Below are 27,866 nucleotides of genomic sequence, written 5' to 3'. Positions count from 1 at the left end.
TGCTGGGATGACCTGGAGATCGAATCCCGGGCTCAGACACTCAGCACCACACCCAGAAATAACTGGCCATGTAACCTTGAGCAAGTTACTTAACCCCGATTGCTAAAGAAAAAAAAACTGTGAACTGCATTTCAAAACACTTTTTGGACTCCACCCATATCTTACTAGATAATAACTTTATACATGCTACATAAGCACACTAAAAAAAAAAAAATCACAAATATTTTCATTTTCCTCCTATGTAAAAAGAAGCTGTGCTAAATGATGTCTACAGATACATTTTAGCCCTAATATCCTTCTTCATTTTTATTGAACACATAATTTCACTGGTGAAAAAAACTCCTGGTAAGAAAACACTCTCAGGGCAGCCAGGTAGCACAGCGAGTAAGAGCACCAGCTCCAGTGTTCAGAAGACCTGGAGATCGAATCCCGGGCTCAGACACTTAGCACCCACCCAGAAACACCTGGCCGTGTAACCTTGAGCAAGTTACTTAACCCCAGTTGCTTAGGGGCGGCCAGTTGGCTCAGCGAGTAAGAGCACCGGCTCCAGTGTCGGGATGACCTGGATCAAAATCCGGGCTCCGATACTTAGCACCACACCCAGAAATAACTGGCCGTGTAACCTTGAGCAAGTTACTTAACCCTGATGGCTTTAAAAAAAAAAAAAAAGAAAACACTCTCTACCAATGCATACTGGCAAATTCTCTTTGACATATAGTCTTGGTTTCTGCGACACTGAAAGGTTAAGCAATTTGCCCAGGGTCATACAGTCCATATGTATCAGGGGCAGGTCTTCTCAATTCTTTGGCCTGTTCTCTATCCACTATCCCATGATGCCTCTCATTCTATGATTATGATTAAATATTTTAAGACGCACTTGGGAAATGGTACTGTAATTTCACCAAACCTAAAATTATCATCAAATATTTCTTCTGAAGTTAGTAGTGAGCCATAAATTAATAGAAAGATGGGGCCAGGAGGTGGAGAAGAGAGCTCAAATCTTTAAATTTCTGCATTTAGTATGGCATTAACTAAGACAAACTTATGGCTGACCACAAAAGCTATTCCACCCCCCCCCCAATTATCTTATTTCCAAATTAATTAAAATGAAAAATTATCTTATGCCTACAGGTATACTTTTTCACAGCAATGCCAAGCCCAATTTTCTTAACCAGATGAAAACACTAAGCATGACAATGCTCCACTCAACTATACTGGCTAAGTATGAACACTCTAAGAAGAGTCTTACTTGACATGCTCAGATCCTTAGTCTCTTGAGTTTCATGCCCACATTTAGGACAGGGAGGTTCTTTTCCTTTTTCTTGCTTAAACACTTTGCTCCTTGTATGATCATCACAGAAACAAGCCTAAGAAGAAAAGAAGGGAATAACGGAGTGATATTACTTTAACCAAGCTCAAGAAATAGTCTTGATTGAGCACAGAGGGAAATAAAAGTTTTCACAGGATCAGAGAAATATCCCTACTGGGAAGGAATAAAATCAAGTAGGGGTTCTCAGGAGAAACAAAGTCTGGATCAGTCAGTACAGTGCCAATAGATTAAAATTTAAGACTATAACTTACCACAGGTTGACGTCTCCTTTGTACATGTAGTACACCATAGAGAGAGGCACTCAGTACCATAAAAGATTTCTCCCCCATAATAACAATACATGCTCAGAAATGAAGTCAAAATTTATAAACTAAAATTGTACTATCAATTAGCAAGTCTGATCCAAAAAGAAGGACAAAGTTAATGATGCATATGTCCTTGTAAGAAGAACAACTATGAAAGTGTTTACTATGACTAAGAAATGGTTAAGTGACCCACAATAATGTGGAAATGTCTAAGGCAGAGGTTCTTAACTTTTTGTGTCATGAATCCCTTTTGCAGTCTGATGAAGCCTATGGACCGCTTCTCAGAATAATGATTTTAAATGCATCAAAAAATGTACATGGTTGCAAAGGAAACCAAGTATATTTAAATAAGCAAATAAATAAGTAAATAGATAGAAAGCTAGATAAATTTATTTGTAAACAAACAAAAGCAAACTCATAGACCAGTATATGGAGTCAGAAAGAAACAAATTCAAATTCTGCTCCAGACATTTTACTAGCTGTGACTGTAGGCAAGTTATTTAACCTCTGTCTGCCTCAAGTTTCCTGTTCTATAAAATGGGAATAATAATAGCTCTTAGCTCCCAGGGATGTTAGTATAAAATGAGTTAATATTTGTAAAGGGCTTTACCAAATTTACTGATTTTGTGGATTCAGCTACTACCACCTTACCCTACCAATTCCACATAAGGTAAGAAGGTAAATTCCACGCAAGGTAATATATAACTACATAAATGCTAGTTATAACAGACAGCTAGGTGAGGTAATGATTAAACTGCTGGGCCTGGAGTCAGGAAGACTCAAGTTCAAATTCTAACTCAGATATTTACAAGTCGTGTGACTTTGGTCAAGTCAACAGTTTGCCGCTGTTTCTTCAACTGAAAAATGTGAATAACACCACCTAACTCCAAGGGTTGTTGTGATGATCAAATGAGATAATATTTGTGAAATACTTAGTACAGTACCCAGCACATAGTAGGAAGTAGGACTTAACAAATGTTTATTCTCCTACCTTCCCTCTCCCTGCATCAAGGTTAAGAACCCCTAATTTAAGGGGAAAAAACAATGTAGAGTGAGGTAGTGGGGTTTTGTGTTTTTGTTTTTATTCATCAAAATTCTAGAAAAAACAACCAATCTGCAAAAACTCTGGCTAAAATACAATGGTCATTTTCAATAATGTGTTATGAAAGTTAAAATAATGATAATAACTAACACTCTCATAGTATTTTAAAGTCTGGAAAGCACTTTACAAATACTATTGTATTTTAGCCTGACAACAACCTTGGAAGGAGGTAGATGCTATTATTATCCCCATTTTACAGATGAAGCAAATGAGGAAACAGAGGTTAAGTGAATTGCCCAGAGCCATACTAATAATATAGTGTCCGAGGCCAAACCTGAACTCAGGCCTTCCTGATTCCAGTCACATCTCTCCTGTCTAATAACAATAAATGCATTTTTTAACAAGAGAAAAAAATGGGTCTGTTTAATAACACAACATTTACTGAAAACATAGTGATAATTTTGGATATTATGTTCTGATTTCCCCTACAGTGGGAGTAGAAATAGTGGTAAAAGCACTGAATGGGAGTCAGAAGACCTGGATTTTAGTCCCATTTCTGCTATCATACAACCCCAGGCAAGTTAAAGTTATTTAACCTCTCTTGGGCAATGTTTCATTATTTAATAAGTGAGGGAATTCAACTACCAGAGTTATAGCTCATGTTCCTTCCAGCAATATATTTATGAACAATCCAAGAAGTGGTTGCTGAGTTAGAATCATAAAAGAAACTCTAAACTAAAATATACCAGGGATCCATTTCTACCTTACAACGGAGGCATGAATGCTGTCCCAGCCGATTACAGGAAACACCTATGAGAAAAGAAAAGAGTTTTGTCATTTTCAAACAAACTGACATTGCTATTTTCTACAAATTTGTATCTAAGGTTGAACCCTCAGATCCATTATTTAACTTCTAATTATTCTGTACCAAAATACAAACTTGAAAATATGAGCACACACAGTTATACTGGGATCCCCAATATAGAAAAGGAAAATCTACAAAATCTGCAGGTACTGTTTTGATTCATGGAACTTTGCTTTCTCCAGTTACCAAAGGTTTCTCCAATTTGCCAGCATCTGATCTGATGAATTGCACCACCATCGTCCTCATCTACAGGGGTACCAAATCGTCTTTTACCTCCCTGATCCAAGCAAGGGCCTTCAGTCACCCACACATAACTTAGGTTTTTCAAAGGGCTACACCAAACACCACAACTGATATAAGCCTCTGATTTTGTGGATTCAGCTACTACCACCTTACCCTACCAATTCCACATAAGGTAAGAAGGTAAATTCCACGCAAGGTAAGCAAGGAAAGAAAAATTTCGTTTTGAAGAAGGAAATTGAGTTCTGAATTTGAATGTAGACAAAAAAGTACACTAAGTACTATGGTGCTACAGTACAAATTTGGTGGATCTGTCATCAATAATAAAAATTATTTTTTAAAGAAACACTTGCCGCTCTGTTCCATTTTTCATCTTTTTTCCTCCTGCATATTATATCTATACTCCTGGGGTCATCCAGCTTGGTTGTGTATAACATGAAGTTTCCTGCAGACTTGGCTTCTTGCCCAATGCTCATCCCTATTTTGTGGGGCAATGTCGCTTGTAATCCTCTATTACACTCTCCCCACAATGTTTTACAAATACATTTATACCCTGAAGTGGTTATTTCCCTTAGCAGCTGTGTTAGTGCTTATCAAAGAGATTAAGGATACGCTGGCTGAGCCAGTTTCTGGGCTCTCTCATGCTCTTTGTTGTGGCAATCACTTTACGCTTAAGCTACAACATAGATTCTAATCCACGTGGCAGTTTATGAGAGCCCACGTGGGAAACAGGGACTGTCCAGATCCATCTATCCCTCCAGGTTTGTCTACCCCTCAGCCTGCTGACTGCCAGTCAAAATCAGCAACTCTACATTATATGTGTGGGAAAAACAATATTAATGTTAATAATGACAGTAGCTACCATTTATATACTAGTCTAAGATCTGGAATGTGCTTTATATATGTTATCTCATTTGATCCTCAAACTAATACAGAGGAAGAAACCGAGAATGAGAGAGGTTAAATAACTTGCTGCTTAGCAAGTCACATAGCATGTAGGAGCAGAATTTGAACTTGGGCATTCTATCCACTATGCCTCAATTGCTTATTAGTCAAGAAAGATAGGTATTTATAAATGGGATTTAAAATATTCCAATAGCATGAAGTTTCTTCACCTAATATAAAAAATTATCTTCCAGTAGCATGTTTTTAACATGTACAGTACAATTTTCTAATATACATTTTAGAAATAATGATGATTAAGTAAATATAAAACACACTATAATGCAGTAGTATCAAGCCCAAATAAAAACACAAGTGACTCTAATCCATATTTAAGAAGTCCTGCAGGCTACATATTGACTTGGTTTTAAAAGGTAATGTTATCTATGTTTTATTATCTTTTTATTTATTTTGTTGAATACTTCCCAATTACATTTTAATCTGGTTTGGGACACTCCAGAATGTTGCTACAATTCAAATTTAAAACTCCTACAATTCAGTTATAATGTCAAATGCATAAATTATTGGATTCAACTGAGGAATAAAAGTGGCCTACACTTGTCAGACTAATATGAAACGACTGGAATAGCATTTCAAGAACCTTCCTATGTTCCAAGAATAATTAGTAAATGAGAAAATGAAGAACAAACTAGATGGCTGAGAAAAGGAAGGCCTTTAAGAATTAATTGTAGCACGCGATCCTACGCGGAGTCAAAATGGCAGAGTAGAAGTAGGACCTCCGCTCAGCTCCAGCTTCCACCTTCCCCAATTCATGCAAAAGGGAACTCTGAAGAAATTTTGGAGCTGCAGAACCCATAAAATTACACATAGAAGCTAACCTCCTGCTGAGGACAGCCTGGAAGGCCGGCAGGAATCGGCTAATGCAGCACTCTAGGAGCCCAGGCCCATGTGAGCCAGAGGTTTTAGCCCCAGGGTAGGTCTGACCAGCCACCATCAGGAGGGACTCCAGATCACCAGCAGCTGTGGCTGTTTCCAGAATTATCAACACATAGATGAGAAGGACAAAGTGAGAGGTCAGTGCAGCCTGGACTTTGGGACCCAGCAAGTGAGAGTACATAGGCTTTTGCGCCGGGAGCGAGAAGCCACTGAGATGCCCAGCACAGCCAGCCAGGACCACGTGGCAGCTTCAGCTCCTGGCCTGCAGAGTATAGGGGGACCAAGCACCTGTCTGAGGGGTAATCGCTCTTGCTTTAACCTGCTTGGATCTGAAATGCAGTCTAGGGTGGACGTCCTGGGGTGTGTGTCCAGCTTGCCAGAGTGTGTGGAGGCCTCAGAGAGGGCACCCATCTAATACCTCTGGCAGCAGAGAAAATGCCAGAATTTGGGACAGAAGCTCCCCTGTCTGGTGGCAGAGTCCTACTGTGGCAAAAAGCCCAGGGGTCAAGTGACTGAGGGGCAACATGACCAGGCAAAGGACACAAAGCAGATAGAAGATTCCAACATTAGACTCCTATTTGGGGGACAAAAAGGAGCAAAGCATGGAACAGGAGGAAGGCAGTGAAGTCAGAACTCCTACACCAAAGGAAAATAAGAGCTGGTTACAGGCCATAGAGGATCTTAAGAAGCAGATAAGAGAAGTGGAGGAAAAACTGGGAAGAGAAATGAGAACAATGCAAGAAAATTACAAAATGAGAGTCAACAGCCTGATTGAGGGAAATACCACCTTAAAAAATAGACTAACTCAATTGGCAAAAGAGGCTCAAAAAAGCAATGAGGAGAAGAATGCCTTAAAAAGCCAAATTTGCCAGATGGAAAAAGAATCTCAAAAGCTCAAGGAGGAGAATCATTGCTTCAGAATTAGATTTGGAGCAAATGGAAGCTAATGACTTTATTAGAAATCAAGATGCTGTTAAACAGATCCAAACAAATGTAAGAATAGAAGGGCAATGTGAAATATCTCATGGGAAAAAACACTGACCTGGAAAATAGATCCAGGAGAGATCATTTAAAAATTATTGGACTACCTCAAAGCCATGATGAGGGAAAGAACCTAGAAATCATCCTCCAAGGAAAATTGCCCTGATGTTTTAGAACCAGAGGACAAAATAGAGGTTGAAAGAATCCACCAATCACCTCCTGAAAAAGATCCCAAAAAGAAAACTCCTAGGAATATTATAGTCAGGTTCCAGAATTCCCAGATCAAGGAGAGAATATTACAAGCAGCCAGGAAGAAACAATTTGAATATTGTAGAAACACAATCAGGATAACCCAGGATCTGGCAGCTTCTACACTGAGGGATCGAAGGGCTTGGAATATGATATTCCAGAGGTCAAAGGAGCTGGGATTAAAACCAAGAATCACCTACCCAGCAAAACTGAGTATCATGTTCCAGGGTAAAATAGGGTCATTCAGTGGAATAGAGGACTTTCAAGCATTCTTGCTGAAAAACCAGAGTTGAATAGAAAATTTGACATTCAGATACAAGAAGCAAGAGAAGCATGAGAAGGTAAACAGGGAAAAGAAATCATAAGAAACTTATCAAAATTGAACTAACATTCCTACATGGAAAAACAATAATTGTAACTGATGAAACTTTTCTCTGTATGAAAATAGTTGAAGGAAATATATATATATGTCTATATATGAGGGTATATGGGCATATGAATACATATGTGAATGTGTGTATATATGTTTACAGATATACATAGAGGGCACAGGACCAATTTAATAGGAAGAGATGATACTTAAAAGGCGAAAATAAGAGGTGAGAGAGGAATATAAGGAGAGGAGATAGGGAGAGACAGAATGGGGTAAACTATCTCATACAGAAGAGGCAAGGGAAAATGGTTACAATGGAGGGGAAGAATAGGAAGGCAAAAGGGAATAGGTCAACCTTATTCTCATTGAATTTGGCTTGGGGAGGGAATGAAATACACACTAAATAGGGTATCTCACCCTACAGGAGAGTAGGGGGAAGGGGATGAGAGGCGGGATGATGGAAGGGAGGGTAAGCTGGGGGGGAGGGAAGTTGGAAGCATCCACTTTTGAAAAGGGACGGGATCAAAGGAGAGAATAGAACAAGTGGGAGGTGGGATAGGAGGGAGGGAAATATAGTCAGTCTTGTACAATACATCTACTATGTTATTGTTTTGCTTTAGCTACACATGTACAACCTATACTGAACTGCTTATCTTCCCAGTAAGGATGGGTGACAAGGGAGGAAGGGAATGAATCTGGGTTTTGAAATCAAATGTTTAAATACACACACACACACACACACACACACACACACACACACACACTATTATTAATACTATTTTATTATTAATACATGTAATTGGGAAATAAGATATACAGGCACTAGGACATAGAGATCCACTATGCCCTACTGGAAAAGTAGAAAGGGGTATGGGAGAAGATATGGGAAAGAGCAGATTGGAGGACGGGATGTCCTGTGGCACTGCTATTTTTGGGTGGTGGGTAGGGGAAAAACAGAGAAAATTTGTAACTCAAAATCTGGTGGAAATGAATGATGTAAATCAGAAGTTAATAAAGCATTTGAAAAATGGGAAAAAAAGAATTGTAGGAAACAGAAGAACATTGTGAATTTACAATGAGACTGATTTTAATATTACACATCAATGACAGAGTGATCATTCCCTCTTGGGATGCTGATGATTATAGAGCTTTGGGGCTTTGCTTGTGTCTCTTACTGCATCACTAAAAGATGACAGAATTATAACACTATCATTTGCAGCTCCCTGCCTTTTATTCCATGTCCTATAAAATGCACAAAGGAAAAAAAATCAGTGTTTTGCTATATATTCTTGTAATGTGTCTAAAAGGCTCAGACTTGATTCATAATTCCAGACACTCCTTTAGTCTTTGAAACTTTGTCTGTTAGCCTAGAAACAGGGTGAGACTGTAAATCTTAGAAATCCTTTAGTAGATAAACTTACTTTAAAACCAGAGATAAGGAACATATTTAGAAAGCACTTCTTATAACAAGGCCTTTGAATGCATTTCTAATGAAGAAATTCAACCTACCCAAATCATGTAAATATCAAGACTTTTGGAAAATAAGCTGTTTCATTTACAAAAATATTAGAAACCTAGAGTCAGTAGGCTATGTGTTTTTTAATTATTTTATCCAATAATGGAAAATCAATACTTACTTAAATTATCGTTCCATGGGAAGTTTCTTGGGAAGCATGCTATTTTTTCCACTAAACATTAATACTCTTAAAAGAAAGCACCTTAAAGAGACATAACAACTTAGATGAAACTACTTACATTTAAACGTCTCTGCCTCCAAAACCTGGCAGCTGGCTTGATGCTCAAATTGATCATCTTCACACAAGAAGTTATGGCAAAAAGAGCAGCTGAATATTCTGCCTCCTGTTGGAATTTCCAAGACAAAACTCAAATGTGTGGACATCATAAATTAAGTGAACTTAAGCGACAATGCTTTAAAAAGTGATGTTGAAGGGGTATATAAAAATTATCTGGCAATTTTGTTCTGATAAAAGATAATGACTACTAGACTATTTGGGGGAGATAGGTCACAACCTTCAGTATCCCTTCTCTGTCTCTTCCCAAACAATATCACAACTCCTAAAGAAGACTATTTGTTCTTGTTGCTTGGATAAAAACTGGAAGACAATACTTACAATCACTGCTACTACATGCCCCTTTCCATACTGTCATAACAACTAATACAGTTGCCAACGGCTGGTATAAAACTATTTCCATTAACTATAACTCTAGAAATAACTTTGCAAGCAGCATTCATAATGGTATAAAAGGCATCCTACATATCTAAAAAAGCAGAATATCTTTTTCCCTCACTTTCCCTTATTTCTAATAACTTACCATGGTCCCATACACCTCTTTCACATTCAACGCATTCTGCATCAGTAAGAGGGCAGGTACAAGCATGTGTACTCAGACATTTCCTCCCATGGCAAACCCAAGCTTCACAGAAATCACAGATAGCACCCTGTAACCAAAGAGGGGAGAATATTGGTCTTTGCCACTGACCGTTTCAAATCTTATACATGCAGTAATTCATCTACTGTTGGTGCAGTAGTTTCACAGAAGGAAAGTTCAACTAGGACACAAATATCATAGCCTGAAGAGTCAGCAACTACTCACCATGTGCAGACCCTACTTGAAAATCATAAGGAACAGAGGGAAAGGGACTAAGACAACTTTAGCAACACAAAATCCAAGAAATCATCAGTCTTTCTATCCATTCCACACTAGATAGGGTATTATTAAATCAAAGTGAAAGGCTGTGCACAATGGCTCTTTCACCCGCATCTGTCAAAATAAATTCAGATTCTAATGTAGTATTCATGCATTTCTTATCTGGTAAGGGCTTCTTATAATTGAATGAACTTTAGCATCAATATTTTTTACTTTCCAAAAAAAGAGTATACACACAATTTCTAAAGAGAATCATGAAGTCATTCTGGAAAAATGAGATAAAATGCTAAAAATATTGTTTAAAAATAGTATCCCCCTGTCTGCCGCCAAGATCGTTCGCTCCCTCCCGGAGGAGAACGCCACCTTTCCCACCACAGTCCTGGTCGCCAGGGTTGAAAGCCAGATTTTTGACGATGTCTGGCTTGACAGAAGCAGCAACCACCAATGCCACTGGAGTTGTGGTTCTGAGCCTGGACTTGACCCAAATCACATTTTCTCCTGTGACTGAAGGCAAGCTCAGAAGGTGTACTGTACCCATGTCTGTGATGGTGGTGGGGAAAAAGGTGACTTGAAAATGGGAGAAGCTCCCAGGCAGGTACATCTTCTGCTGCGATGGACGCATCATGATGGCCCAGCAGAAGGGGATCTTCTACTTGACTCTCTTCCTCATCCTGGGGGCCTGCACTCTTCTTTGCTTTTGAGTGCTGCTACTTGGCTGTTCAGCTGTCTCCTGCCATCCCTGTCTTTGCAGCAGTCCTTTTCCTCTTTTCCATGGCTACGCTGCTACAAACGAGCTTTAGTGACCCGAGCTTTAGTGACCCTGGCGTGATTCCCCAGGCCCTGCCAGATGAAGCAGCTTTCATTGAAATGCAGATAGAGGCAACCAATGGCACAGTACCACAGGGTCAGCATCCACCCCCTCGAATCAAGAATTTCCAGATCGACAACCAGATTGTGAAACTAAAGTATTGTTATACATGCAAGATCTTCAGGCTCCACCCCGCCACCCCACCCCCCACCCCCGGCCTCCCACTGCAGCATCTGTGACAATTGTGTGGAACGCTTTGACCATCATTGTCCCTGGGTCAGAAATTGTGTTGGCAAGAGGAACTACCGCTACTTCTACCTCTTCATCCTTTCTCCCTCCTCACCATCTATGTCTTCACCTTCAACATAGTCTACATGGCCCGCAAGTCCTTGAAAATTGGCTTCCTGGAGACATTGAAAGAAACTCCTGGGACTGTGCTGGAAGTACTCATCTGCTTCTTCATCCTCTGCTCGGTTGTGGGGTTGACAGGATTCCAGACGTTCCTCGTAGCCTTCAACCAGACAACGAATGAAGATATTAAAGGTTCCTGGACAGGGAAGAACCGAGTACAGAACCCATACAGTCATGGCAAAATCCTAAAGAACTGCTGTGAGGTGCTGTGTGGCACCTTGCCTCCCAGTGTGCTGGATCGATGGGACATATTGCCACTGGAAGAAAGTGGAAGCCGACCCTCAAGCACTCAAGAGGCCAGCAGCAGCCCATTTCCACAGAGCCTACTGGTCCCCACAGAGCCATTGCGCTCGAATGAACTGCCCCTGAAAGCCTGTGCTCCTGAGGAGACGCAGTCCAGTGGTCTGGCCCAGCAGGGTCCAGAGTCCCCAGAGACTCCCCAAGAGGCCTCTGGAGCTGAGAAGTAGCTTCTCTGCACAGCAGAGCGAGAGAGAGAGACCTGTGTTTTTCTTTAATGAGAGCAGAGTGATTGAGGAGAAGACAACCTTGAGACAGAGGGCAAGTGAACCATCCCTTTTGCTATTTCTTTGGTCTCTGTTCACTCAATTCTGCATTGGAATATTCTCTATACAAGCTATTTGTCCTGCCCTCCAGGAAGTAGCAGAGTGATGTCCATTACTTCTAGTAGCTTGAAACTTGGGTTTCAAGGGCCTTGGCCTTAAGAGTTCCCTTAGGGTCACTTCTCTGGCTCTGCTAAGGGAAATGGGGAAAGTCGTTGACGTTCCATTACTTGTCCCTGCACCAGAGATAGCTTCACAGGCTTCTGTCCATTGAATCCCCAAAGGGCCCAAATGGAAGTGATTTGAGCCCTATTTCCACCCCTAGATGGAGGAGAGGAATGGGGATGGGGCAGAGCTGTGACTGGCAGAGTCTTAGTGCCATTGATGCCATGCCAGTTCATGCCTGTGGGGTGGGATCCTTCTATCTGGACACTTGTATTTATTAATGTAGTTTCCTTCTTCAGTCTCCCACCCCATTCTCTACCTCTCTGACCCCCTTCTTTTTCAATTAGATAGATGTTAGTAGGAATAGTTAGTGAGTTAAAAATTTGTAGTTTTCATAGCCCAACCCAAAACTTTGTAATGTCTGTGCCACCCTCAGTAAACAATTGTGTGATGCCAATAGCTGTGCCCCCACTGTTCTCTCTGTCTCTCTCTTTATCTGTTTCTCTCTGTCTCTTTCTCCTCCCTTTTCTAATATCCTTTTCAGACTCTTGCTCCATATGGGAGTAATAACAACAGCTAAAAAGTCTGTACTTTGGTGCCTCCTTTTAGGAGGGGTTTCCTACCCTTTTACCTCCCACCCCAGCTTCAAGTTCAGTCCATGAGGCCTCCAGTGGTCTCAAGTGCACAAATAACTAAATTGAGGCACAAAGGAATGGCTTCAGAGCCAGGTGAGAAGGGGGAACCTCCTGCAGGTTAACTCACAGGCCTTGGCCAGTGTTTCCCTCCTTCACCCTCTTCCCTTAGGGCTAGCTCTCATAGCACTTCTGCTGGTCTCTGTAAGTGCAGAGGCCCAGGATGATGCCCACCCCTAGCCCCCACCCCCCAGTGGTGGGCTGGGTCCCCCATCCAGCATTTGGGGGACCGGTTTTCTCCAGCCCTCAGCTGCTCTTCAGAGATAAGGATTTGTGTATCAAATGCAGCTGTGTTTCTGAGAGAGTCTATGTTCTCCCCTCCCTTTCTAAACTGGGGTCCTGTGGAGATGACTTTAGTGGGGAGAGGGTTAACCAGGACTTTTTATCTGTTTGAAGGTGATTAAACTGTGTTGATGCAAAAAAAAATAAAGCCGATGATGTTCTTATATGATCACTCAGGATGCTTGTTTGTCAACAGTGATAAAATTTAATACAAACCAAACCCTAGAGTAAGTTATTCTAGCTCTATTTCAGGCTAAAAGAATAAACACATAATAAATGTTCTTCTAATAAAAACCCTTCGATCTTGTACAGTGGTAACAATACATGGAACAGTAAATTTGCTGAATGTTTTTGGCTTTTAAAGTGGAATGCTAATGCATATGCCACTAAAAGAGCCATAATTCTGAAATACAGCACTTTACTAGATATATGCCCTAATTATATGTGATTATATTTAAATGTTTTTATTGGTTTGTCCATCTACTAAATGGAAGTAATTTTATTTCCCATTCATACACCTTAGGGAATATTTTTAAAGAAAAATTTATTTTGCTTGACTATGCATATACATTACAAGGTTGTTGTTGTTTTCATCCAGTGAGGAGAAAAAGATAGGCAACAGAAAAAATAATTGGGAAAAAAAAAAGAAAATTTAAAAAAATTTTAAAAGATAGCCAGGGCTACTAGACACAAACTACTGAGGAATAGTGGAATCTATTTTAATGAAGAATACTATTGGCAATAATATCGAGGGGCAGAGAATACAAAAGGTGACCTTTTGGACACTTTTGGTTCTGATTATATCAAGTACAGCACTACATGAATGGCCCAATATATAATTACCTCATCAATTATCTCACAAGAGAATGTGTCTAAAAAGTTAATTATAAGAATTTTTATAAATTAAATCATATTTTCCCACTAATTTCCTCTATAAAAATAGTTTTGCTTTCCAAAGGACAAAAATTTGTCCTAGGACATTAAAATTTTAAAACCACACTTCAAAATGCAAAAAATTTTCTAAAACTACGTATTAAAAAGCTGGGGGTCAAGAAATAGATTTTCATGTGTGCGTAACTGTAAGAAGGTAAATGTTGCTGGATCATAGTATGTGCAGAGGAGACAAATTATAAGACCAGAAAAGTAGGAAAGGGTCCGACTGGAAAGACAGGAAAGGGTCAGGCTTGAAGGGTTTTAAAATTGCAATGGGAGCTTTTATATTTGATCATGGAGATAACAGGGAGCCACTGGGATTTACTGACTAAATGGAGATTACATGTCATCTGGCTGGAGGATAGACTGCAGCAGGGAGAGACTTGATGAGGGGGACCAACTAAAAGTCTATTACAAAGTCCAGATGTGAAGTACAAGGGCCTGTACTAGGGTGAGGGATGAATTAGAAGAGAGATGGGTACAAATATACGAAATGTTACAAAAGTAAAATCAATAGGACTTAGCAAATGATTGCAAATGGGGAGTAAGAGAGAGTGAAGAACCAAGGAGGACACCTAGATTGAAAGACTAGGTTATGGGACAATAGTAATCGGGAAGTCAGGAAGAGGGGAAGGTTTAGGGGAAAGATAATGAGTTCTGTTTCAGAAACACGAAACTTGAGAGGTCTAATGAATACTCAGTTCAAAATGTCCCAGATAAGTAGTTGATGTGATACTGGAGAACAGGAGATCAAAAAAGATAGATCTGAGATCATCTCCATAGAGATAACTGAACCCATTGGGGCTGATGAGATTTCTGCATGTGAAAATACAGAAAAAGAACAGAGCATCAGGGGACATTCAGGTAAGTTTTCAAATAAAAAGGTACCAGCTGCAAGTCCTTTTGTTAACTGTTTATCTAACTAAGGACCTGAGTCTTGGTTAGGGCTTTTAGCACATTGAAGGACACTTAGCTGAAAACCTTTAATTAATTCAAAACTGAATAACATTCCTTGAAAAGTGATAACTCATAGATAAAATGTCTTCCTACTATTATTTCTATTATTAAAATGATTTTCATTCCTTGATTATAATAACAAAGAGAAAATGCACATGGGTAATAAAGCAGAAGTTATTTAGGGATTAAAAATTTTCCATGAATAATCCACAAGGTTGATAAATGAGAGTGACTCATACAGATAATGCTTTAATACCAAACTTAGAAAAATATTTTCCATCAGAATAATTTACTGTCCTAAATATTTTGTCTTACTTTAAAAGATGTTTGAGAAGGCTTACCACCATTGCAAGGCCAGTACTATATACACCAGCATGCTTTATCACACAATCAGAAGACTTCATCATACATTTTGTTTTTCCTATGTTTAAAAAAAAAAAAGGAAAAAAATTTTAAAAAGGTTTTAAACCAGCCTTGAAGAGTAATACAAAAATATCTCCTAAGCCTTCATCTTTTCCCTTAGTCTACTCTCCTACAGAAAACAGTCCAGGAGTACAACAAATTAAATCAACATACTTTACTACTTATCTGAGTGACTAGGAGACTGGCTATAACTAAGATGTTTAACTTTGTGTGGAAGTTCTTTCAAGATAAGTAATATATCAGTAAAAATAAACATTTTGTGCAATAATTATTTACACACAAAATCATACCAAATATAAGTTTATACACAGATTTCTAACCTAGTATCATTATTAAGTATCTTGTGACACAAAAACAGAAATGGTTATGTGTCACACTTAGAAATATACTCATTACTATTTAATAATCATTTATTTCTCTTATGTTTGTTACCCAACATAACATTCAGCTTGGTACTGTAGGTGGAAAAAATAGCCTGGGAATCAGGTACAGGTTCTAGACCTAGCTTTTCCATTAACTATTACCTGTATAACAATTAATCTCTTTGGGTCTGTTTCCTCATCTGTAAAATGACTAGGTGGGGCTATATGAACTCTAAGTTCCGTTACACATCTAAGATTCTATGAAAAAGCTTAAATTTTTAAAAGTTCTATTAATTTCATATTATATAATTCATATTTTAAAAAGCTAGATTTAATATTATTCCTAACTTCATTCTGCAGCATTATTTCATCTGAAACCAAGACAAAGAATACTTAAAGAGCTTATCCAATATGAATTTATATATCTGATTAGCTATGCTAACCATTTCAGAAAAATTTTTAAAACCACATAGATAGGCTTGACAACAGAAATTTTGAAGTAGAGCCTGAAAAAGCATAAAAAACTATTATAAATTTGTTGTTGAGACCAATGACCCCCAGAAAAAGTCAATGGGAATAACTACTGACAAAATGAAAATTCTTCAGCCTAGTAGGATGACAAGGAAATCATGAGGCAAAATACTTTGAAAGCCATTAAGACTATCTAAATCTCATATAACCAGTTTTTCAGCTTTCATAAGGAATTAAAATGGAAAGATGGCTAAGAGAAATAATTTTACAACATCTCTGCCTGCCTACAGAACAACTCGTGAGATAGACAAGAAGATTGCTAGCAATAAGAGAAGTAACAGTAAATAAGAAAGTAGTTCTATCCAGCAACTACCCAACATCCCCATGCTTCTGATACCAAGTAAGAATAAGAACATAAGCAGGTACAGTATACAACCAAAATACTTCCTTCCCATTATTCCAATTCTCCACTATTGCCCATGAAATAATAATATTTTACTTACTATCATGGCCCATCCCCAAAAAAGTTAGGAAATTGACCTTTCCATCTTCCTTCTAATAATCCAAATGCACATCCCTTAGACACCATATTCCAAATGAACTCACATGGCAGACCATGTGAGACCATGGTGTCCTTACGTTTTCTCTTCCTAGCTCTAAAAGTGAATGTAAAACAGTCTGTATGACAGTGATAAATGGCTCTCTACAACATTACCTTCAAAGGTTACATCCTTATACTGCTAACTCCTTTTTCATCCTTTATCTGTCACTCATGAATGTATCTAAATCCTTTTTAAAACTGTTATCTTTTTAGGTTGAATGACCTCTCATGATGACAGCTACCATTCTTATCATCTGAGGTGAGCAGCATATCCTACCTACTCTATGCTGAACTAAAAATAGACAGGTTCAAGTGGAGAGAAACCCAAAGGGCATCTGCTAAGCACCTGGCATTAATAAAGGCAACATGACTTCAAGAGAAGAATTTGTCTAGTCACATTAAAAAAATGCTTCAAATCACTAATAATTAGAGAAACCCAGAGGTTCCACTTCACACCCATCAGATTGGCAGTTTTTAACAAAAGGGATCATGATTTCTTAATAAGCAGATCTCTATAAATTAGACATAAGATATAAATCTTATAAAAACTAAGGTTTTTCTTTAAAAAAAGATAGCCTAGGGGAGGCCAGGTAGCACAGTGAGTAAGAGCACTGGCTCCAGCATCGGGGTGACCTGGGATCTAATCCGGGCTCAGACACTTAGCACCAACCCAGAAACACCTGGCTGTGTAACCTTGAGCAAGTTACTTAACCCCAATTGCTTAAAAAAAAAAAGTAGCCTGGACCTTTCAACTTTCCCCCAGCATTTTACTGATTCTTAGGCAAAAGGACTATGGTATTTTTCTGCTAATAAAAAAGCAGTGTATTTTAACATTATGTTTATCTGTGAGACAGATTTCTTGTTATAAGCAATCATAAGATTACTTGTGAAGAACATTCAGGTTCAGGTCAAAATGTATTACATTACAAAAAGAATGCTCTATAAACAAAAAGAGATGTGTCCTTTGTCATATATACTCACCACATTGCGCGCACAGTGGTAACTTTTGCACAGAATTACAGAAGTAACAAAATGCTCTATTCTTCTGTCGTCTTGTTAGGTGAAATAAAAATAAAGAGTGAAGTCAACTAATTATAAAAAATAAAATGTAAATTTTATAATGAAATGTACAAAGAAAAAATGATTAAATTTTTACCTTTGACATTTATCACATTCCTGTAAGAAAAAAAAACACATTAATTTTTTTTCTATTGCTATAAGATGGCAGAGAGAATTTATAAAGATTATATCATAATTTTGATTCAGTCAGTACCTATTTTAGGTGACTATATACAAATACAATGAGGAATGTTTGGCTTGAGTAAAATCACATATTACAGTATGTATTTATATAAGTATGAAATGAAGATATGGAAACAGAAGACAAGAAAGAGCTGGAGTTATCACAAGAAAAAAAAAGCTACATCCACGGATGAAAAAAGGCAAACATAAGACATTAAAATAATATAGTAAAGAATAAAACAAACACTAAAAAAGAGATGAGCAACATCATGAGGACAAGAAGGGTATAGAATTTAAAAAGGGGGAAAGCCAAGATAGCTCAGTGGAACATGATAAATAGGGGGAGATTTTTTAAAAAGGTAGGAGATAAGAGGGCAGTTAGGTGTCACAGAGAATAGAGTACCGGCCCTGGAGTCAGAAGAACCCGAGTTCAAATCCAACCTCTGACACTTAACACTTACTAGCTGTGTGACCTTGGACAAGTCACTTAACCCCAGCTGCCTTGATTTCCCCCCTCCAAAAAAAAAAAAGGCAGGAGCTAAGTATGCATTAAATGCTACTTTACCACATCTTTGTTTTTTTTTTTCTTTTTGGAGGGCAATTGGGATTAAGTGACTTGCCCAAGGTCATACGGCTAGGGTTTGTGTGTGTGTGTGTGTGTGTGTGTGTGTGTGTGTTAAGTGTCTGAGACAGATCCGAACCCAGGTCCTCCTGGCTCTAGGGCCAGAGCTCTATCCACTGCGCCTCCTAGCCGCCCCTTTACCACATCTTTGAACAATCCCAACCTACCCAGAAATTGATGGCCTACACTGTTCAGACCCATAGTTGCTATAAAAACCACAAAGAAATTCCTCCTGGAAGGGCAATCTACAAAAATAGTAGGGTCAGTGGTATAGTAGCACAGACAGGAGTATCTAGGGAAACATGAAACCAAGATAAGAATGTAGCACAGCTATAGGGGAAACATGGAACAGTTATAGAAAGGAACACCAGCATAAGTGAAATTCAGAAAATGTTACATTTATGACCTAACTACTCTGTGTATAAGAATGTGCAAGACACCACGGATACAAAGACAAAAGATACATGTTTCTAGCCTTTGACAAGATTACATCCTATAGGGGACATGAGAAGTACACAGATCAGTATATAAGAAATAATAATATAAGTAAAAGAACACTAAGCTACTACGGGAATATCAAGACTTCACAGAGAAAGCAGGACCTGGGCTAAGCTTTGAAGGAAGATAAAAAAGTAGAGGAGATGATGGAGAAAGGATCCTGGTAAAAAAGACTAGAGCTGAGGAGTGTCAGAATCGGGAAGCCCAAGTAAGTTCTGAATCACCTATCTGGTTCCTCATCTCACCGCAACTCCAACTAGTACAATTCCTTCTAGGGAACTTTCAAAAGAAAGAGATGAATGGAGCCATAGACAACATCCCCCACATCTGGGTAGTGATATTTGTGAAGATCAAGGATCAATGAAAACAGCCAGGTACTATTCGGAGATTGAGTTAGCAAAATGACTACTCAAAGAGACTTGTGGAAGTGATAGAGTCAAAGAGAAGCAAAAAGATATTCATGAATGTAGAGGGAGCTGAAGAGGTGGAAGATGAGAAGCTGAAAGCTATGGAAAATGAAGAAGTAAATATTACCCATTATTCACTATATCCCCTTCCCTTAGATCCAACTGCTGCTTATCAACTGTGGCTTAATCATCTATGGACATTTTTTGGACTCTTGACACTTTCAATAAAGAATCTCCTCTATGCCTCCCTATTAGACTTCACCTATTTCCTAAGGGATGGAGTCAAGGGCCATGGATACAGGAGCCAAGAAGCCTGGGGTCCTCAGGGGCTGGAGCCAGGTGGCTTCATTCTGAGAGTCTGGGTTCTCCCATGTTCGCACAGCACCACCCAAGAAAAAACAGCAGGTCATTAAGTCCTAGTAAGCAATAGCAATGCCTATTCTTTTACCCTCCCATCCATCCCAAGGAGATTGTGAGACTTTGCTACCCAGATTTTCACAATACGTCTTCCACACCTCTAGATATGCCAATAGAATATCCCAAACATAAAGAGGTCAAGAATGCTGACAAACTTCCAGTGCTAACTAAACAGGGCAAGAGGCAAGGAATGGGAGAGGGGTCTGCTGGCCCTTTACCAGGTCCCATCAGAAAATTTTTCATAGGACAGGCCCAAAGATCCAGAATTTGAAATACCTGAATAGCACATAAAGATATAACAACACACCCTTGCATCAATATAAAACATTATTTTGGAGACAACTTTGCACCATTGCCTCTTCTCTTTCTACACTCTCATTCTGGTTTATCTCAACAACTTCAATGGGTGCATTCTCAACTACAAACTGGCTGATGATTCCCAAATCCATATACTCTGCCTCAACCTCTCTCCTTAATTCAAATCCTGAATCAATAACTGCCTATTGGGCATCTCCACTAGAATTAGAATCTCAACACGTCAAAAACAGAAGTCATTATAACATTTCCCCAAAACCATCCCCCTCCAAACTTCCCTATTTCTGGTGAGGGCACCCCTAATCACCAAAGTTCACACTGGAAATTATCTTTGGCTCTTCCCTCTTCTCCATATTCAGTTGCCAAGTCTTGTCAATTTTACCTTCATAACATCCCTTACACCCATCCTCCTCCCTCTAATCTCAGTGACTATCTCATAAAAACCACTACAATAGCCTCCTTACTGATTTCCATGCTTCTAGTCTCTCCCTTCTCCAATTCATCCTCCATACAAGAGCCAAATTAATATTACTAAAACCCAAATCTGAGCCACTAAAAAAATTTTAGTGGTTCCCTAGTGCTCTAGAATAAAATACAAACCCTTCAATTTGGCATTTAAAGTCCTCTACAATCTGGTTTATTATTCTGGATTTATTCAATTGACATCTAATTCCAGTTCCTAGGATGCACTCCAGGTTTTCTTCTGCTTCTTAAAACTCTCTTTATTATGGCTCAGTTCAGGTGATACCTTCTCTTCAAAGCCTGATTTTCCCAGTAACGCAGTAATCCTAATGTAATTATGTATCTGTACAGATGTTTACACATCCAGTAGAACATAAACTCCTGGAGGGCAGTGACTGTTTAGTTTTTGTCTTTGTATTCCAAAGGTCTAGAACAAAGCTGTGTGCGTGTGTGTATACACTTAATAAATGTTTATTTAATTGAACTGGGGGGAAAATTACCATTGAAGCATTACATGGATGTTTAGCTAAATCGATATTGCCTCTTGCTGCTCTCAGCTGTTTTTCACGTTCTCGACGGCTTTCAGCCTTCTTTCTTGCACCAGTCTTTTTTTTAGGCATTTTGCCTACTTTCTGCACACAAGAGAAAAGAAGATTTGAGATCTGGCTGCATCTTACTATTTTAATCCAACTTAATTTATATAATATAATGTTCTCTCAAACTGATAATTTTGATGGATTAACATTCAAATTTTTTGAAACATTTAATACATTATATGTGCTACATGACAAAGAAGTTAGTGATATTCTTAAAAACACATAGTCTTTTAAAATAAAGTACTTATTTATATTCACAGAATCATTCTAAAACACGTGAAACTCAAAAAGTAGATAGCATTTATTTTGAAAGTCAACACATTTACTGCAGATTAAAACTTTGTGTTGAATTCTTCAAAAGATGCACTACAGTAATCCCCATCACTACAAAAAAAACAAACCCAACACCCAAACTTCTTTTCTGGAGACAATATAACTAGTAGAAGAATATAGATATAATCCTTTACTGATCTAATGTATAGCATCTTTCTAAATGATATAGTAACAAACAGATTTATAATTTAGTATACTGCTGACCTGAAAAATTAAATATACTAAGCCTGACAGCATTATTCACAAATATAATACATTCTCTCTGAGAAGTTATCATATCTTCTATGTAACCTACTTTCAGGGCACTGTTCCCCAAATATAGTCTAAGTTGTAGTTAAGCAATTTTAATATAATAAAACATAACAAGTTGAAGCTGTTATTAATATTTTAATTTTCTTCACTTACGCTACAGATCGGCCATCCTCAAATTTAATAGTTTTCTTATTTAGTCAATTGGGAATTAGCCATAAGCCATGCTTTGCAGTCTCTGAAGGAAAAATTTCTAAATTATCACAGTTTAAGTAATCATAATTTTACAGGAAAATAAAATCTAAATAGTATGAATCAAGAAACTTCCACAAAAGAAGACTTTCTATTGCCTATCAACAAATCAAGCAAAACTAAAGAAGCCGCTGAGCTCTGAAGTTGAGGTTAAGCAGCATCAAGTCCCAAAGAACTGGCATAATCCATATTAAATGTAAGGCAGTGATTTTTTTCATTAGAAAAATGAAGCCTACTATCTTAAGAATATGGGCTTGCTTCTCACAGAAGATCTCATATGCAAAAGTCATGGCATCACAGAGTTAGAGATGGAAAGAATCATACACATCGGCTACTGCAACCGTATCATTTTACAAATGAGAAAAATGAGGTTCAATAAGGTTAAATGGTTTGCTCCAATTCAAAAGCCAGGCAGCCAAAAAGAGGCAAAAAGATATTCAAAAGAGGCAGCCAGGTTTCAAACCCCAAATAGAGTAGAATTCATTCACAACAGAACAGATAGGTTCAGCAGATTAATTTATAGATGACAGTAACTGTATCAAGACTAAAAATGCTACAGGGTAGACCTGCACAACTTGGAAGTAAGTAGAGGCCAAAATTAAAATAGGCCAAACTTCTTCAGGCCGCAGATAGGTTTTCAGTGTCTCACTTTCCAAGTAAGGGTATAATTAATGATTAAACTCTTTCTCAAAAACTTTTTTTTTACAGGACATAACCCAGAAACAGCAATCAGCAAACAGTTTTTTATGAATTCACCTTCAGTAAAAGACTTCCCAGCATCAATTTCTTTAGAAATCTGAAAACTAACCTCAGTAGCTGCCTCATTCTGAGTTTACTTACTTGGAAAATCCCCAATGAGATTTTTCAACAACTTCCATGCTTTTGTTTTTCACTGGTGTCCAATTTGCTTAAGTCAGGATGTTTTGATTTGAAACAGCAATGAAGACTGTATTCCTTCAGAATGGCTATTATTTCTCAGCACACAAGGCACAATATTTTGTCTCTCGTGAAAGTAAACAAAGTATCCATTTGTCTACTTCAGATTAAACACTCTTATGATTCAATCTTTTGTTTTTGTCACACATTTTACAAAATCACCCCAAAAACTTTAATGTTAGAACCAAAAAATCTCTACAGCAACTGCTCACATAAGAAATACCGAACTGAGTATCTGAGGGAATTAGCCGAAATTAAGAGTGTGAGAGAGAATGCCAGACACTCATGTAACTTAGAGGGCAGCAGCACAGTAAAGGAGGGGAAGAAGACCCTTGTGTTGCCACTTGTGGCACAGCAGGCATCAGCTGCGTGTGGCTGCACTCACTTTATCCCTGTTCAACACCAGTAAGGACCAAAAACACTGTGAGAAGATGACTTTCACTCCTCTCAGACTAGAGACAGACTGAGGATGGGTTGGTTGCCATGGGTCACATGACAAATAGGAGGGAGTACACAGTGGCAACCCACCCACAAAGTTACATGACAGGGACAAAAATAGCAAAAGGCAGGTTAAGCGGGGCATGGACAAAGTACTCAGTACATCTTTACTTCCTTTTACATCCTCTACATTTTCCACAGGTCGCCCAAAATCCTTTCACAGGCCATATGCTGTGCAGGTCTGCTACAGAGTCACCTCAAAGAAATACATGGTCAACCTCCACAGAGGTTGGACTAATCAAATATTAAGGGGAAAAACTAAGAGAACACACTGAGCAACCATAATATGCAGGAGTTGAACAAGGGTGACTTAGTCTACCAGTAAAATGTGTTTAATTGCTACAATTTTGGTATAGAGAGGAAAAAATACTGGATTTGGAGTCAAATGAGCTGATTTCAAATTCTTACTGGCAATGTAAACTTGATCTCTCTGGGCCTCAAATTTATAAACTTTTAAAAAACAACATTCAATTTAATCTATGTTCTAATTTTCAGGGCAACCAATCCATGTGTCCAATCATCCATGCAACAACCCTGGAAGAAACATATTAAGTCTGCAGGTTGGTCAAGAGGTTGTCTGCTTGGTGTTTAGTTTCTTGAAGCGAACACAATATTGCAATAGCTTACCACGGCAAATACAACATTACCGAACTGGGTCTAAAGCCACAAATCTAAGAGAATGTTAAAACAAGCTGGGTTAGCCCTAGGAAATTTAAACACAGCAGGCAACACAAAGTGCTTATAAAGCACTTGAACATGAATCCCATCTACAACATTTAGGACAAGTAATCATCTAACCTCCACTTAAAGGCCTTCAGTGAAGGGGAAATCACTTTTTAGACCAGCACTAAAGCCTTAGGAGACTCTTCTTCACACTGAAACTCATTTAGATTTTGATCTCCCATAGGACTCCTACTGCAGTCCTTGTAATAGGTGATAAAAGTTTGAAATAGGATAGTGACTATGATTAGAGAGAAAGGGATAGGTGTGAGAGAGGCTATGAAGATAAAATTGATAAGACTGGCAAATGATTGGCTACAGAGAGGAAGGAAGAGCCAAGGATAGCTCCCAGGTTGTGCACTTGGGTGACTGGGGGAACTGTCAACCATGCTCAGCCCAAAAAATATATTTTTACATAATGAATAACTGGAGCAGAGTCAGATTCAGAGGACCTGAGTGTGAGTCCTGGCTGTCACTAGCTACCTACATAATTGTGCAAATCATCACTTTTCTTTGGCTCTCCATTCCCTATCAGCAAAAGGACACTGAACTGGATATTCTAGTCTAGATTGCACAGTACATTTGAAAGAACTTGGAACCAAAGTTCAGTTTCTGACTCTGACAAAACCCTTAACTTGTTCAGGCCTTAGTATCCTCATCTGGATAAAGAGGGGTTTGGACTAGCCTCTACTAAGCTGGCCTTTGAGATGCCTTTTAGCTCTAGATTTACAATGTTCAGCGCAACCCTTTTCAATAAGTGAAAAGTCACATTTTCCAGAGGTCTAAGAGAACACTTCTGGAATATTTATGGCACTTGAGGAATAGTTCTTCTTTCTCAACAAGTCTTTCAGGCTCAAACTCTGGAACTTCTCAGGAAGTGGATCACTGGAAAAGATTGTCAGCAAAATTCAAAGAATCTCAGCTAGGGGAGACCTCAATGGCCAACTAGTCCAACCTGTATCTGGAAAAGATTCCCATCTGGTATATCCCCAACAGGTGAACTTTCAGCTTCTGCTTGAAGACTTTCAGTAACAGGTGGGGAATTGGAAGGGATCCCATAACCTTCTGAGGAAGCCCAATCCATTCTGATAGTTCTAAAATTTCATTAGTTTTTCCTTACAGAAAACTTTAATTTGTCACACTCTTACGCAATTAAAGGGCAGGTAAATGGAACAGCTAGATAGGGCACCTGGTCTGGAGTCAGAAAGACACCTCTCCCTGAGTTCAAATCCCACCTTAAACATGTACTAGCTGTGTGACCCTGGTCAAGTCACTTAACCCTCTTTGCCTAAGTTTCCTCATCTGTAAAATGAGCTGGAGAAGGAAAAGGCAAATTAATCCAGTATCTTTGCCAAAAAAAATCCCAAATGGGGTCATGGAGAGTCAGACACAGCTGAAAAGCACTTAAACAACAACTATGCAATTAATATGGTCGATTTCTTTATTATTTCCCTCATTAAACTGCAAAGTCTATTAGGGCAGCAACTTTCTTTTATCTAAACTCTGAATTTCAGTAGTACCTAGTGTAGTACTCTAACATACAGCTTTTAATAAATGTTTATTGAATAACTAATAGCTGAAAAGGTTGAGAGTTTGATAAAAATCTCTTTAAAGAGATGTATAAAAATTTGTACATAGGCAAAACATTAAATTACAGTCAGTAACCACAAGTTGAAATTGGTAATACTCAATTTAGAACCAGCTATACCCATTTTGGCTTTGCACTCTCAGCTGTGTGCGTATTCCTGAGAGTAGGAACCTAATACATGCTTGTTAAATTGAATCAAACTGAATTCCATTAGGCTAATGATATTTGTAGCACTCATTTCACAGGGCTGTTGTAAGGATCAAATAAGATTACACACACACACACACACAAACACACAACTCACACATATAAATATATATATATACATATATATAGTGCTTTTCAAATTTTAAAGTGCTCTGCAAATGTCAATGATGAATTCTACTAGACCACTGTAAAAATTGATAAAATCTTAAGGGAAAAAAATGTGCAGTATCAATAAAAGGCATAAGGACTTTTCTCAATGCCTGTCTTAAATGGGACATGAAATTTCAAAGGACTGTTCTTTGGATTCACTTCCCTCTGTCTCTCCCCAACCCTAAATTTTTTTGGTAACATTTAAGAAACCAGGTGATGAGTACAGAGTAAAAAGAAAATGTGAAAGTATTTCTTAATTTGACAAAAACTGCTGGGAAGACTGGAAAAAAATTGGGCAGATAACCTGTTTAGACCATCATAGCATATGCCACAAATAAGCTCCATGAGGGTTCTTACAAAAATATAAAAGATCATATCACTTTTTTGGGAAAAAGTACAGAAAAGTATCTTTCACAACTAAAGATGGGGAGGAATCCTTGGCAGCCCCTTTGGCAAGCCATTTCATTTATTTGTAGGAGCCCCATTTCTTCATGTATAAAATTAGGAGTGCGGGCTAGACGACCTCTAAGATTTACAGAGATAACTGTGAGCCTAAGTGACCACAAAGGTGATTACATAAAACTGAAAAGGTTCAGGAGGACAAAAATCAATGCAAAATGAAAATGAGAGAAACCACGTGGGGTGGGGGTAATTTTTGAATTAAGAAAGCCCCTTTGATTTGGCCAAAGAGTTGGATTGTTTTTTTTTTTAATCTTCCAAAGTTTTATTTTGTTTTCCCAAGTGAATCTTAAATTCCTTACTTCGGGAAATTCTGAAATTGTCGGTGCCGTGCTTTCATCTCCCAGTTAGGAGGTCACCAGTGAGAAGCCTCCAGTCTCAGGGAAGAGGGAGGTTCCAAGAGGCTTAAGAGAGCCAGAGTAGAGGCCAGCTCTCTGGAGTCCTACCTGAAGAACGCAGAACTCGCCGAGACAGAGAAGAATGCTGAGCTGGGGGAGTCGGAGGGCCTCGGGTTCGAATCCTGCCTCTGCCACCTGGACAGTGGTGTGACCTTCTGGAAGTCACTTCCCTTCTCTGGGCCTCAGTTTCCTCATCTGTAAAACAAAGGAGGGAACGAGCTAGATCGCCTCTAAGGTCGCTACAGGATCCCGATCTACGGTCCCCAAACCAGTGGTCATTCTGACGTCATTTAGGGACCAATCCCTGGGGAATGGGGGGAGTGGAGGACCGGGGTCGCTCCCTTCCCCTAGAACGCGGGACGAGCCTCAAGACTGTGGCCGGGGCTGAGGCGGTGGATGACCTGGGGTGCCCCACACCCCGCCACCCGGGCACGACCTCCCCCGGGGGTTGGCTCAGTTGGACGCCGCTGGCTCCTTCTCCCTGCAGGCCGCGCTCCCCCCGCCCGCGTCCACACTGACCAACGGCGGAGCCTCCCGCGGGCCCGAAGCTGACAGCGGCTGAGTGACAGCGACGGAACCGGCGCGACGGCGCCAAAGGCAGACGTGGGGAAGAAGGACGGATGGCAGGGGGCGGGGCCATCCGGCGTCTCCACGACGTCAGCACGCCCGCACGCCGACACGTAGGCGAGGGTGACCCCACTCCTCGCCCCCACCACCCCCTGTTTGCTCCGCCCTCCCTCCCGAGGACCTAAGCTACCGTCCGAGAGATAAGGCAGCCCGAGGGGCGGGGTTGCCTCCCGAGAGGCGGGGCTGCTTTCCGAGGGGCGAGGCTTCCCATAGGGCGGGGCTGCCTCCCTGGAGAGCTGAAAAGAGGAGGGGAGAGTTCAAGGGAGATTAGGAAGGAGGGTTTGGGATTTCTCTAGTCGAGCTCAGGGATTCCTAACCTTTTTGTGTGTCA

General features: G+C 39.3%; 1 protein-coding gene and 1 pseudogene across 2 annotated transcripts in view; one reads left to right on the top strand and one right to left on the bottom strand.

Moving 5' to 3' along the window:
* ZNF330 (zinc finger protein 330) overlaps positions 1-27,586 on the bottom strand; it is a 29,409-nt gene extending 1,823 nt beyond the window's left edge. Inside the window, exons 1-10 of one of the 2 annotated variants that reach the window (XM_069105422.1) lie at positions 27,428-27,586; positions 26,957-27,103; positions 21,023-21,154; positions 17,716-17,735; positions 17,541-17,611; positions 15,044-15,123; positions 9,559-9,685; positions 8,980-9,084; positions 3,441-3,487; positions 1,250-1,367 (exon numbers count right to left, since the gene is read on the bottom strand). In XM_069105422.1, the coding sequence (XP_068961523.1) occupies positions 1,250-1,367; positions 3,441-3,487; positions 8,980-9,084; positions 9,559-9,685; positions 15,044-15,123; positions 17,541-17,611; positions 17,716-17,735; positions 21,023-21,142 (688 nt within the window). In that variant the 5' untranslated portion in view covers positions 21,143-21,154; positions 26,957-27,103; positions 27,428-27,586. The remainder of the gene's footprint in view (positions 1-1,249; positions 1,368-3,440; positions 3,488-8,979; positions 9,085-9,558; positions 9,686-15,043; positions 15,124-17,540; positions 17,612-17,715; positions 17,736-21,022; positions 21,155-26,956; positions 27,104-27,427) is intronic. The other variant, XM_069105424.1, reaches the window with a different exon arrangement.
* On the top strand, positions 9,956-13,478 carry LOC138175104 (palmitoyltransferase ZDHHC9 pseudogene; annotated as a pseudogene).
* Positions 27,587-27,866: the final 280 nt, after the last annotated feature.

Source organism: Petaurus breviceps, unplaced genomic scaffold (assembly GCF_028583685.1).
Source record: "Petaurus breviceps papuanus isolate PSGF00001 unplaced genomic scaffold, PetGlider_PUasm1.0 76, whole genome shotgun sequence".
NCBI classification, from domain to species: Eukaryota; Metazoa; Chordata; class Mammalia; order Diprotodontia; family Petauridae; genus Petaurus; species Petaurus breviceps.
The sequence above is the reverse complement of the archived record's forward strand: the minus strand, read 5'-3'. Positions and strand labels throughout refer to the sequence as shown.